Raw genomic sequence first — 14,124 nt, 5'->3', positions numbered from 1 at the left:
TTGTAATATTTTGTAACAACTTTTGAAAATATAGTGAATCGAAGAGCTTATCTCTCCCATATAGTAAATTGTTTAATCGAACTGGATAAACAAGTTATTATTTTTTTTGTCTTTAATCTTCTTCTGCCAAGTTAAATTGATGTCTTATTATATTTAGAATTATTTTTACTGAAATCTATTTATTTTATTTAACATTGTTTTTTGTCCTAACACAATTTTTTAAAATTGTGATTATACCTTTCTGTTTCAAAATATTTTTTAATAGAAAAAGAAGGATGTTTAAAAGAGTAAAGTGAAACAAATTTAGAAAATAAAAAGAATAGCACCACAATTATGAAAGGTTAAAAAGTCAAATGATAGTGCTTCATATGATAAAGATTTCCTGCATGTTTGGTTTAGTTTTTGGAAGACAGAAAATCAATTCTTTTATTGAATAATTTTGAGGTGCTTGGTTACTCTAAAGTAGAATTGATTTTGTCTTCAGAATTTGATTCTACTTGAAACTACAATGTATAACTTTTGAATTTAAACATAATTTTTACACTAAAATTTATTGCTTAATTCACTTTTACGTAAATGTATTCAAACATAAATCACTTTATATTCAACTTATTTTTAATCAGAATCAATTTTACAAGTTTAACCCACTCATAATCAATTCTCTTCACTACAAAATTAAACATATTGATAAAACCCAAAAAAAAAATCCATTCCAAAATCTCATAGTCATGCTCACAAAACCAAATTAAACACATATTCTCTCGATCATTTTTAAATAATTTTTTTTTAAAGTTTATTAGGCAACTAACATAATCGATCTTTATATATACAAAATATATTAATTATTTAATAATTATTTTTAATTATAATAATAGCATAAAATAATGGAATTGACAATTATTCTAAGGTTATGATTTGAATTTTGCCTTTGTTTTTCCTCTTTATTAGCTACTCATTGGTCCTCACACTAGGCAAAATGCTATACATACACGAGTCCCTCCATGCACAAAGATTCATTTATGATAGTGGCTTCTTTTACATTGTCTTCTTTCATACATATACCACCCTAACTAGTGAATGTAAATCAATTTTAAACTAACATAAAACATCAAACATCATTTAAATTAAGATCAAACATTAGACATATTATAAATCAATTCAATTGATAATAATTTTTATATTTAATATAATAGTATGAAATTGAACCTCCAATATTTTATTTATTTACTTTTTAAAAGGATGAATTTTAGTCATTAGACTTTTTACTGAAAATATAAAATAAGTGATGGAATTTTTTAAAAATTAATTGGTTGTGGCTATTCGGCTAATTGCAAATTCTATAACCTTACTAATTTTTTATTAGATATGAGCTTAAAGATGAAGAAATATACTGTTTTTATAAAAAATATATTTGATTAGAGTTAAATTAAATAATTTGTGAGTATACAAATTAAGAAGGTACTAGTATATAACAAAATTGTCAAAATATATTATATTAATAATATAAAAAATTATAATATTTGCATGTCTTCCACATGCTAGTTTTCATTGTCAATTTTCCACTGCACAATGGGACAACCTTTGCATAGACAACTCCAAAATAATGAAAAAGAGACATTTTATAAAATTTCACCATTTAAAATTCTTCATTGGATAATAACATTATTAACTTTTCACACCATTTATGAGACCCTTTTTGTGTCACAAATTTTGTGGTTACCTTAATTTCTCAAAATTAATAAAACTCTTATTTTCTCTTCTATTTTTTCACTTCTAAAGAAAAAAAAAGCCCCAACCTTTGATTCATACAAACACCACTTTCTTCAATTGGTCCAACCCAATTGCAAACATCACTCAATTCTTGCTTTTTCACTCAATTTCACCATCTGGGTCTTCCTCATTTTTGAATCAAATTTCTTGATGATGCTATCACTAGGTTCTGATGCAACTGTGTTACCTTTTCATGCTAAGAATCTCAAATTTACTCCAAAGTTAAGTACTTTGAATGGTGATTTAGCATTTAGTAAGGGTTTGGGTGTTGGTAGATTGAACTGTGGAAGTGTTAGATTGAATCATAAGCAGCATGTAAGAGCTGTTGGTAAGAGTTTTGGTGCAGATGAGAATGGAGATGGGTCAGAGGATGATGTTGTTAATGCTACAATTGAAAAGAGCAAAAAGGTTCTTGCTTTGCAAAGGGAACTTATTCAACAGGTATTGTGAAAATTTTGATTTTGTAAAAGGGTTGTGATTTTCATCTTTAGGTTTAAAGGTTTTTAGGTTGAGACCTTTAAGCTATTATGTTGATTGATTCTGTTTCTCTTTTTTTTGGTTGATTTTTACTTTTTGTTCATTTGTTGAAATTGGAACAAATTAGGACTTTATTAGAGAGATAATTGATTTTTCTCTTGATTCTAAATTGATTATTAATGTGAAGAATTGATTGTGACATGGTTGTTCTCGAGTAGAATTGATTATGCTTTTTCAGAATTGATTATACTTGAAGCTTGAATTTGTAGCTTTTGAGTCTAAATGTGATTTTTACACTGAAATATTTAGTTCGATTCATTTTTACAATAATTTATTCAAACATAAATCACTTTACCTTTAACTCACTTTTAGCCAGAATCACTAACATAATCTATTCACTCAAAATCAATTTTCTTCACAGCAATACCAAAGACACACTAAAGCAATGTCTAATATGTATACTTCTCCTCACTCATGAAGTAGCAATGACAATTTTTTTACCAATGTTGTCAAATAGCGGCACTATAGTTTAGCAGAATTTGAACAAAATGCTATTGTATTGATCTGTTTGCGAATTTAGAGCTGAATGCAAAACTATATTGCAGAGTTTTATTGTTGGGAATATCTGCCTCTTAGAGTTTCTATTTTAGTCTCTAGTCGTGAGGTTCTGCGGCTATCGTTTATGCCACTAGGTAAACTTAAATAAGTCAATCCAAACGAGTCGTTGGTCTTTCCGACTCTCCCTAGTCCCTACATTCTGTTTTTCTTTTTTTGTTGATTTTCACCATTCATGTGGTTATTTTATTTATCTTCTTTTTTTGATATTGTAGATTGCTGAAAGAAAGAAACTAGTTTCTTCTATAGATAGTGACAGCATTCCTGGATTGGAAGGAAACGGTGTTTCTTATGAAAGCAGTGAAAAATCTCTGTCAAGGGACTCAAATCCACAGAAAGGTTCTTCCAGCAGCGGCAGTGCTGTTGAAAACCAAAACGGTGGCACTGTTTTCAGCAACTATGTCCGTTCTAAAGAAACGGAGACATGGGCCGTTTCATCTGTTGGCATTAATCAAGGTTTTGATGAAATTGAAAAGAAAAATGACGCTGTAAAGGCGTCATCTAAGCTACACTTCAATGAACAAATTAAAAACAAGCTGTACGAGAGACCTGATACGAAAGACATTTCAAGTAGCATCAGAACTTCTAGTCTAAAGTTTGAAAATTTCGAAGGTGCGAATGAACCAAGTTCAAAGGAGGTTGCTAATGAAGCTGAAAATTTTGAGAGCGGCGGTGAAAAGCCACCACCGTTGGCTGGGACCAATGTTATGAACATTATATTGGTTTCTGCAGAATGCGCTCCTTGGTCGAAAACAGGTAATTTAACATTATTTCATAGAAGAATTTTCCTTGATAAATGCATGTTGCTGAGGTTCTCTATAATAAACCAAGATATTCATCGGTAAGAGAGAACATGTTCAAATATTCGCAGACGAAGTCTTCGATCTTTTCTGTCCTTCCATGTATGCTGCATTTTTTTTCTATATAATTTACGGTTTTAATATGAACGAGTAGGCGGGCTTGGAGATGTTGCTGGATCACTCCCAAAGGCTTTGGCTCGGCGTGGACATAGAGTTATGGTATAACGCTATTCCCTTCATGTCTCATTACAAGATAAGATACTTCGATAAATTTTCACTCTCCTTTCATTATGAACTGTTTCCGTTTTCTTATTTCTTTTCTTTATTTTCGTTATCTTCTTATAGATTGTTGCACCTCATTATGGTAATTATGCTGAAGCACACGATATAGGAGTACGGAAGAGATACAAAGTAGCTGGTCAGGTGTGCCGCGAGCGTCTACTCTATTCCTAATTTATGCTTCCTCGAAACAGTTATTTTCTACCACTTTGGTGTAGTAATGCTTCAAAGTTTTCACTTTACAGGACATGGAAGTGACGTATTTCCATACTTATATTGATGGTGTCGATATTGTTTTTATTGACAGTCCAATATTTCGCAATCTAGAGAGTAATATATATGGCGGAAACCGATTGGTAATTTTCGATTGGAATGGATCTTGCACTAGTATCAGTTACCCTTACTATCTCAGTCTTTTGATTTTTGTTGTCCTTTAATGGAACAGGATATTCTAAGGCGCATGGTGTTGTTTTGCAAGGCGGCGGTTGAGGTACACGAACTAAATTATTTTATGATTATAACTTGTTTGAATTGAATCCATTTATTTGAGCTTATCTACTAGCGCACGCATAATGATTATTTATTCGTTAGGTTCCTTGGCATGTTCCGTGTGGTGGAATTTGCTATGGAGATGGAAATCTGGTCTTCATAGCAAATGATTGGCATACTGCATTGCTGCCGGTGTATCTGAAAGCATATTATCGCGATCATGGTTTGATGAACTATACACGATCAGTTCTCGTGATTCATAACATAGCTCACCAGGTTCGTTCTGAATCTTCGTATATGTTGCCTTTGTCGTTATGCACATATACGCACTGACACACGTTTACTCCTGCAGGGTCGGGGCCCGGTCGAGGATTTCAACACCGTGGATTTATCTGGAAACTACTTAGACCTTTTCAAAATGTACGACCCTGTTGGAGGTGAGCACTTCAACATCTTTGCAGCCGGTTTAAAAACCGCCGACAGGATTGTCACCGTCAGTCACGGTTACGCATGGGAGCTTAAAACTTCAGAAGGTGGTTGGGGTTTGCATAACATCATAAATGAAAGTGACTGGAAATTTCGGGGAATTGTGAACGGTGTCGACACAAAAGATTGGAACCCTCAATTCGACGCTTACTTGACATCAGACGGCTACACTAACTACAACCTGAAAACCCTACAAACCGGCAAGCGTCAATGTAAGGCAGCTTTGCAAAGGGAGCTCGGTTTGCCTGTCCGTGAGGATGTTCCGATAATTTCCTTCATCGGAAGGCTCGATCACCAGAAAGGTGTTGATCTTATAGCCGAAGCGATTCCTTGGATGATGAGCCACGATGTTCAACTAGTCATGTTGGGAACCGGAAGAGCTGATTTAGAACAAATGCTCAAAGAATTCGAAGCCCAACACTGCGACAAAATCCGAAGTTGGGTTGGTTTTTCGGTTAAGATGGCTCATAGGATAACAGCAGGTTCAGATATATTACTCATGCCGTCAAGATTCGAGCCGTGTGGACTGAATCAACTCTATGCGATGAGTTACGGAACAGTTCCTGTTGTACACGGGGTGGGCGGACTCAGAGACACGGTGCAGCCTTTTAATCCGTTCGACGAATCGGGTGTCGGTTGGACATTTGATCGCGCCGAAGCTAACAAGTTAATGGCGGCATTATGGAATTGCTTATTGACTTATAAGGATTATAAGAAGAGCTGGGAAGGGATTCAAGAAAGAGGGATGTCACAGGATCTTAGCTGGGACAATGCTGCTCAACAATATGAAGAGGTTCTTGTTGCTGCCAAATACCAATGGTGATTTCTTGACATGCACTCCATCTTTGTAGTTTGATCAAAACGAAGGGCTTTCATGCTGAATTTGTTTCACAAGAGCATATACACGGTGTTGCAGCAGTGGAGACAGTTCGATCTAGAACGAGAAATTTTCTCTTACTAGATCGAACGGTTTACAGAGCTGTTGCACCGTGTAGTTTGGAGGAACATTTGCTATGTGAACTAAGGAATGTGTAATTCAATTGGTACATAATGTTTTTGGCACATACAATGTAAAATGAAGTGTATTGACTGAAAATAAATTAAGCCTAAACCTTCTTGTTCTTTTGGCTAAATAAAAAGAAAAGGAATCTCTCTCTATCTCTTTCTATGTCTCTCTAAGGTATTGTTTGGTTTATGAAAAATGCAGGGATGAAAATGGTTGAATGGAAAATAGTAGCAGGGAAAATGAATATAGGAACCCCACTTGATATTACATTACACTGTCATATTTATATTCCCATGATCATAGTAACAGGGAAAATGAATAAAGTGAAAGATAGAAGGGATTGTTAACTGTTTATAATATAAAATAGTTGAAGTATTCCTAGCTTTGATCAAATCTATAAATATTCTTTCATTCTTCACACTTAAAAGCACTATTTCAGAGTTCAAATTTTGTAAATGAAATAAATAGGTGGAGTATTTAACTTGCCAACCATAAACCTATAACTTATATAGGATACCTTTTAAAATTTCAAAAATGTCTTTATTATTATTTATCGATTAAAATTTATTTTTCTTTTAAAATTTTCACTCTTATTAACATACAAAAAACGAAATTTCTTATACATATTTTTTTCGCATGTTTGAAAATTCTTTCATTTATACCGAAAATTTCAAAATTTATAATATAAATTACCGAAAATTTCAAAATTTATAATATAAATTTTAAAATTTTCAGAAAAAAACAAAAACTTATGCAAGTTAAATGCTCAAATAGGTGTCAAAAGAGTTTGACATCTTATATGAATCCATTGGTCTTAGACTTTATTATTAAGTCAAATTTAAACCTTTTTGGTGTTACTTTTTTCATCTTAAAGGTACTAACTAGTTCTTCATGGATTTCAGATACATCTTTGAACACATTCAAATTATACATCCCTAATGTTTTTCTGAGTGAGCCATTCCATGTTGCCCAAAACTATTTCTGGAGATGCATATTTGTAATAACCATTATTTTAAAACTCAATGTTTTTGTGCTCAATGAAGTTTACGGAGATATATCTCCGGATGGGGTTTAGTTGATATACCTCGTGCCTGAACCTTCCCCCTTCCTTCTTCATTTGTTTCATTTTTACAAACCATTTTCAAAGAGCTATGAGCAAAATTCAAGTGTGCTATTTTTTAAGCTTCAACATTTCTCCAACTTCATTGGAATCAATTCAAGTTGATTCCATTCAAGCTTTCGCACAAGAAATTTCTCAATTGATAAGTTTCTCATTTTCTTTCTATTTTTGATTTGTGATGCATGTATTAGATAAAACTGATCGTTTAAAATGCATTTCTTTTTAAATACATTCAAAATATGTACTTTGTTTATATATGCATATGAATTTGTTGGGTTAGAACATTGTTTGCGTTATCTACAAATTTCCACTATCGTGCATCTTTACGGAGATACATCTCTAGAGTTTTCTGGAAAACTTTGTCTTTCAAGTTTTACGGAGATGCATCTCTGGATTTTTCTGGAATTTGTTTTTCTGTTTTACGGAGATGCATCTCAGAAATTTACTTGCCTTGATTTTCATATTGTTTTCTATTATGTATTATATGAACAATGGATGATAATCAGGAAAGGTAAATGCATGATCGTGTGTCCCAAAATGCATTCTTTCGTAGGGGGGGGGGGGGGGGGTAACGCTCTCGAGGCCACGAGTTAGTGTCAGTTCGTTTGACGCGGAAACGTCAACTTTACATGGTCAAATGTCTCAGGCTTCACAAGGTCAGGAATATTTTGAACATGGAACAAAATACAGAAGCATGGTTTCAAGACTGTGTTCGTTACTCTGGGCTTACAGTTTTATGCTTCATTGGATACATGACTGTTAATCATGGTATGTTGGCGGCTTTTGTGGAGAGATGACACAAGGAGACGTCATCTTTCCACCTCCCTCATGGTGAGATGTTCATCACCCTTGATGATGTCTCATGTCTTCTGCATCTTTCAATTAGGGGAAGATTACTAAACCATTCACGAATCAACGATTCTGAGACACTTGAATTGATGGTAAACTTATTGGGAGCTTACCAAGATGAGGCCCAACAGAAGCTTGATGCCACGAGAGACGCTCATGCCCGATTTTCATACTTGGTTGACCTGTACAAAACCAACCTGGTCAGTGGAGGCCGACAGTGATGTTGAACAGGTTTCGTTCCACAAACAATGTGCATTGAAATCATAATTCCTATACTTGGTTGGCTTAACTATATTTGTGGACACAATTGCAACATCCATCGATGTAGTATATGTGACATACTTCATTGGCTTAGAGAGAATCCGCGAGTGGAACTAGGGGGTGTGTTTGGTTTATACGTACTTCAATCTAGGTGAAGCTTGTCTTTGGAAGACAAGATAAATGATTGGAAACTGTACACTATTTATGGTAATTTATTTGCAACCTTTACTGTTACTAATATTTTCACAATGTTTATGTTACACTTGTTACTAATATTTTATTTGAACCATTTTCAGGTGTGGACCATCACTTACTTTCCTCACATATCAGGGCGGGAACATGAGATGAAGTACAATGAGGATTTTCTCCGTACTTACGCCTTTTTCTCGTAGAAAGGGAATTAAGCGATAAAGCCGTAAATGGTGTTTATTGATCACACTGTAGCAAATGAAGATATAACCTTCTACTCTGGATGGTTGACTTGTGGGTCGCGCTTGATGTATCAACATCTGCCTGACCGGATCATGCGCAAGTTCAGGTATCAATAGATGATTCCAAGACATCCCTCTGTGTCTGCTCATCTGACAATCCATCATAGAGATCTTAATTCCATACTAGATTTCAATAATCATACGGTACTAGATGAGGTACATAGTGTACGAGCGAGTGACGCATGGGCTTATGCATTGGGCTACATCCAATGGTTCTATCGAGTGTCAAATCCTTACATGATACTAGATGTCTCAAGAGCACCACTTAAACTTGCTCATTAGGAGATATTGAAAGATGGGTGTGATATAGATGGCTATACAACGGCCTAAGCAAAATCGGTCAAATGCGTTCTAGGATAATTTTAGAGATATATCTCCATAATCACCCCTAAAAGTTTACGAAGATGTATCTCCCGACAATATTTTAATAAATATGGGATGAATGACTCACTTATGAAATGTTGTGTGTATTTTAGATACTTCTGGAGACGTATCTCTAAAATATAAAAGAATAAATTTTGATTTCCAGTTTCCTCATGCTTATCCCATGGTGTGGCTGAAATAATACCTTTTTTTTTTATTATAAAAGTAAGATGGTACAAAGGTAATACATAAGGCACTCCAACTAGATACTATAAAGAGGCGACCTAAAAAATACTCTAATGAAATATATTAATAAGAACAAAATATAAATGATACTAAAGAATCTTGGGAGAGTAGACCAAAATTCAAACTATAAAAATTCTTTCGAATCATTAAAAACTTTACCAAAGAAAACAAAATAGGATAAAATTTTGATGAAAGACAAAAATACAGAGATAAGACGGTGAATCAAACATAAATAATCAAATAAAAATATCTATACAAATGTAAAACTAATCTATTATAATTGAACATTCCAAATAGAGATATGAAAACTATTTAACTAAGTGAAGCTAGCAATACATAAACTAATGCAAGTCATTTTATCAGCACAATAATTTTTCTCTCTAAAACAAAGTGAGTGACTTTAAAATGCATTTGATAAAAGAAAACACAAGCAATTCTTCCCAAAATAGAGGAATGAATACGATATTAAATAAAGTTTGTTTTTTTAATGACTTAAAGTCTAAGAAAGAAAACCATTGCCTTTTGTGCTAGGTCTTCTAAGAACTAAGCATGAGGAAGACTATCTTTAAATAATAGAATTTACAAGTTTGAATCTCTCTTAAAAATTTTGGTTGAATTATTGTGAATCTTATCAATGAGTTTTTGAAATCTCTTCTAACAATTATATTTTAATATATATTTTTTTATAGAAGTGACGATGATTCATTTTCATGTCATCTATTAGTCTAATCTATCTTTTGTAAATTTTCAATTTCTTCTTAATTCTTGTTTATATTCTAGAATAATTCTTAAATAATTTTTAAAAAATATTGAATTCAATCACTAGGATTTCAAATCCTAATCATGATATAACTCAGCACTTTCCTTAGCTGCATAGATAGAGAACTTGTCTAAGGAGTTTTTGTAGTTAACCATTAGAATTCAATTAATTAATTAATTATCTTTTTTGTTTTCATATTTTTTTAAAAATGTTTTTGTAATATTCGGAAAAACTATTATATTTTAATTTTTGTAACAAAAATTATTATTATTTTTTATTTTATTTTTATTTTTACTTTCAATTATTCTCCTTCTTGTTTTTATCATAAACTATTTTATATAATTAAACCAATTTATAAAAAAAACATTATGAATAAATTTTAAATTAAATTAGAATTGTTTAAATTAAATAATTTAATTTATTAACTATTTATGTGTTTAGTTTTTTCAATTTTTTAGTATAATACAATTCAGAATAATAATATAGTTTGGTTAACTATATTCTTATCCACCTCTACTTTATTAAATGGAGTAATAAAATATATTGGTCTCTTTTGTATATTTTATTAGTTAGTAAATTACAAGGATTCGAGAAGTCACCTAAGTGTAATATTATTTTGTTTTGTAATTGTTTTAGGTTTGATTCTAGATAATAAAGAAATCAAATTGAACTTTGAACATAAATTAGAGGACCAAAGTGAACTTTTAAACATACTTTGTGATAGTACATTTTACTTCCAATGATATACCTAATTGTACTTTGTCACTACCTCGCATGCAGTTGTGGAAGAACCACTATATCCTAGTGGATTCATGCTGCACTCAAATTCAGTGCTTCTGTAGCGACCGCATCATGTGCAACCACTACATAGTATGAGTAACTAACCACTACCATATATATAATTATTCTTGTACTAAATCTACTCCCTAAAATCTACCGAGGGCTTTTCCACCACAGTCAAAAGTTATGATTGCTTTTAAATATCACACATCCATTTCTGAATGTATCTTTTTTATTCACTCTTCGCCGCAAATTGGTGTGGTGGGTTAGGAGTACACTTCCGTAATAATTTTTAATTCAAAATTTAATAAATTTTATGGAAATGCATCTCCGGATGTATTTAATTATATATCCATATTAGATTTTTTCCCATTCTTTCTTCATTTCCTACAAACTCACTAAAACCTCATTTAAGCTTGTGAAAAAGTTACTTCAAGTCTATTTAAAAGGTTTAACATTACTAGTGCTTTACTACATTAAATTCCAGGTCATTCCACTCCATTAAAGCTTCTCATTTCATTTTTTTTTGAGATATAATAAATATATTAGTTAAAATTAGTTGCTTAAGATGCATTAGGTATTAGTTATATTCGAAATAGGTAGTTAGTATAGACATGTATTCTCATTTGGTTCGAGTTTAGGGCATCAATAGGGTTTCTACCATTTCTGCAACTCATGAGTTTATTCGAAGATGCATCTTTAGATTTTGCCTGATTTGGTTTACATAAATGTACGCTCGGATTTAGCCTAACTATATTTTGAGTAATTTTCTGGTTTTATTAAAGGTACAATGGCTGAAAACAATAAGGATAATTTGAGGCTCGGCCGTGAGTCTCAACATGTATCTGTACGACGTGAGAGAGTCAGGGACAGACCCACGAGGCCACGAGTCAATGTTATCTCGTTTGATGGCTCACAAGGTCGAGGTTCACAACCATCTACTTCTACTTCTCGAAGTCGCCTCTCTTAAGAATCTACTTCACGGGGCCACGTATCCCCTGCTTATGAAGCCCCTGAAGTTATGAAGTCAATCAGAAGGAACTTGCCTCCCTACTTATGCAGACATCATTTTGTTATACTTCATATGGCTGACTTGTGGGTTATGTCTGATGTATGTGTATCTGTCCAAGCGAGTGATGCACATGTTTGAGTATTTGCAGGTTATTCCGAGACACTCCTCAGAGTCTGCTCCTCTCACTATCTATCGCAGAGATCTTGATGCCATATTTGAGGATCTCGATACTCATATGGTACCAGAGGAGTATTATAGACTGCAAGCTTCTGTACAATGGATTTATGTAGACGTCTTCAATCACATGATTTTATAAGGTGTCACATCCTATCATGACACTAGACGCTCTTGGAAGACCACCTAGGTTATCCAGTAAAGAGCAACTGGAGACTAGGGATGACCACACCCAAGATGTGTTGTCGGTATGTCGGTGTATTGTGGATATGGTGAGATCGGGCATATGGGTTGGACTTTTTAAGGAAGACAATCCCATGTTAGCCTTCGTAGAAGACATTATTTCCTAGACACGAAATGCCTTACAATACAGACGGAGGAGAAACCAGGGGGTTAAACATACTCAATAGTTTATGTTTGTTTGTATAATTTTTTGTATTTTCGAAACAAGTTATGAATGATCGATACATTTTAAATTTTATTTAATTAATGTATGAATTTTTTTTAATGTATGTATATTATGTTTGAATCAATTTATGACACCTTAAATGATTTTATGATAAATTTGGCCTAAAATATAAGTTGGTCTAAAACGAAGTCAAAGTTAGGATAATGTCGCTGTCAAAAATGCATTCAGGAAGGTTTTCAGAGATGCATATCCGAAATATCGCCTATCATATGCAACAAACACGTTTTCAATAGTTTAAAATGAATTCAGAAGGATTTACGGAGATGCATATCTGGATTCATTCTAGAAAATTTACTGTTATGTATCTCCAAATCAAATTTTGACAAAAATGGGATGTATGACTAAATTAAGAGAGCTCGTGTTATTTTAGGTGCGTTGCGAGATGCATATCAGAATTTCAGTGTGAAGATTTTTTGTTTTCAAAGATATGGGACACCCATAGTATAGGATGAATATTTTCCTATCTCAATCAAATCCTTTAGAAATATTATTCAATTTCATTCCACTTTTTGAAATGAATATTTTTTATTTTTATTAATACGAGTTGCCATTAAAAAACACTTAATTTTTGTAAAAAATAAGAATAATTAATTAAAATTAATCAAAATTTAAGAGATATTTGTGGTTTAAATTTTATCTTGTTTAAAATAAATATGTGACAAATGGTTAAAAGTGAGAACAACATTTGTTTGTTTGTACCTGGTCATAGTGAACGTAAAAGAAAATATTTAATGGTAAAATTAGAGTGACTCTATTTGAATTCTTATTGAACATAATTTGTTAAAGTCAGGATATAGACCGCTATCCAATTCAAATCCATCTTCGTTTTTTTTTTCTTCATTCGGATGAAGTAACGAATAAAATTGAAGAATTTACCAAAACAACAATCAAATTTGAAGAGAATATCTTCATTTCCCCTACCTAAACTTGATGTTTATCTAATGGAATAAGTTACATGCATTTGTTAGTCACTTAATAGCAAAGAAAATGACTTAAATCTAAAAGTCAAAAGTTTTATCTTCATCATGACAACCAAAAAGAGAAACCATGGCATAATTGTCTATTCTCATTTCTCTATCTAATTGAAATTGTTTAAGCTATAAAATGCAACTTAACTACTTTTAAGTGTTTAGACTTATTTCAACTACATATAATTGAATGTTTTACGTGTACAAGTTACTTTTTAATTTCTATTTTTGGTGTACAAAATAGGAAAGAAGAAAGATAATTTTTTTGGGATTCTCCTTATTTTGGTATGTAATTTCCCTCACCACATGATATGTCAACAATAGAAAAATATCACCAGGCTAAAGTTTTTTTTTATTTAATTGAACTTTCTTTCATAAACAAAATTAGTATATTGAAAAAGACAGATTCCATATAAAAACAGTTATTTGAGTCACATAAAAAATGTGTGGTATACTTATCAATGTTGATGATTATTAATTTTTTTCATCACTTTCTAATAGTGTTAATCGAAAAAGCGGTCGATCATGATCGGAAAATCTTTTCTTACAATTTGACTACAACACAAAATTCTATCAGAATCGTTGGAGGTCAGTGGAAATCGCAAAATCGTAAGATTTTAGGATCTAGATCGTGATTTTGACACCCTTGATTATTATTATTATTATAATAAAATAAGTAATCTGAACTACAAAAAATTGAAGATAGAAA

At 32.3% G+C, this 14,124-nt stretch overlaps 1 protein-coding gene across 1 annotated transcript; it reads left to right on the top strand.

Moving 5' to 3' along the window:
* The first annotated feature begins 1,693 nt into the window (after nt 1-1,693).
* Nucleotides 1,694-6,073, top strand: LOC127122163 (granule-bound starch synthase 2, chloroplastic/amyloplastic). The gene is made up of 8 exons (NM_001427567.1): nt 1,694-2,211; nt 3,078-3,618; nt 3,817-3,881; nt 4,008-4,085; nt 4,187-4,297; nt 4,387-4,431; nt 4,533-4,706; nt 4,783-6,073. The coding sequence occupies exons 1-8, from the start codon at nt 1,921-1,923 to the stop codon at nt 5,737-5,739; spliced, it is 2,262 nt and encodes a 753-aa protein (NP_001414496.1). The 5' UTR covers nt 1,694-1,920; the 3' UTR covers nt 5,740-6,073.
* Nucleotides 6,074-14,124: the final 8,051 nt, after the last annotated feature.

Source organism: Lathyrus oleraceus, chromosome 1 (assembly GCF_024323335.1).
Source record: "Lathyrus oleraceus cultivar Zhongwan6 chromosome 1, CAAS_Psat_ZW6_1.0, whole genome shotgun sequence".
NCBI lineage: Eukaryota > Viridiplantae > Streptophyta > Magnoliopsida > Fabales > Fabaceae > Lathyrus > Lathyrus oleraceus.
Note: the sequence above shows the minus strand (reverse complement) of the source record. Positions and strands in the feature narration are given on the sequence as shown.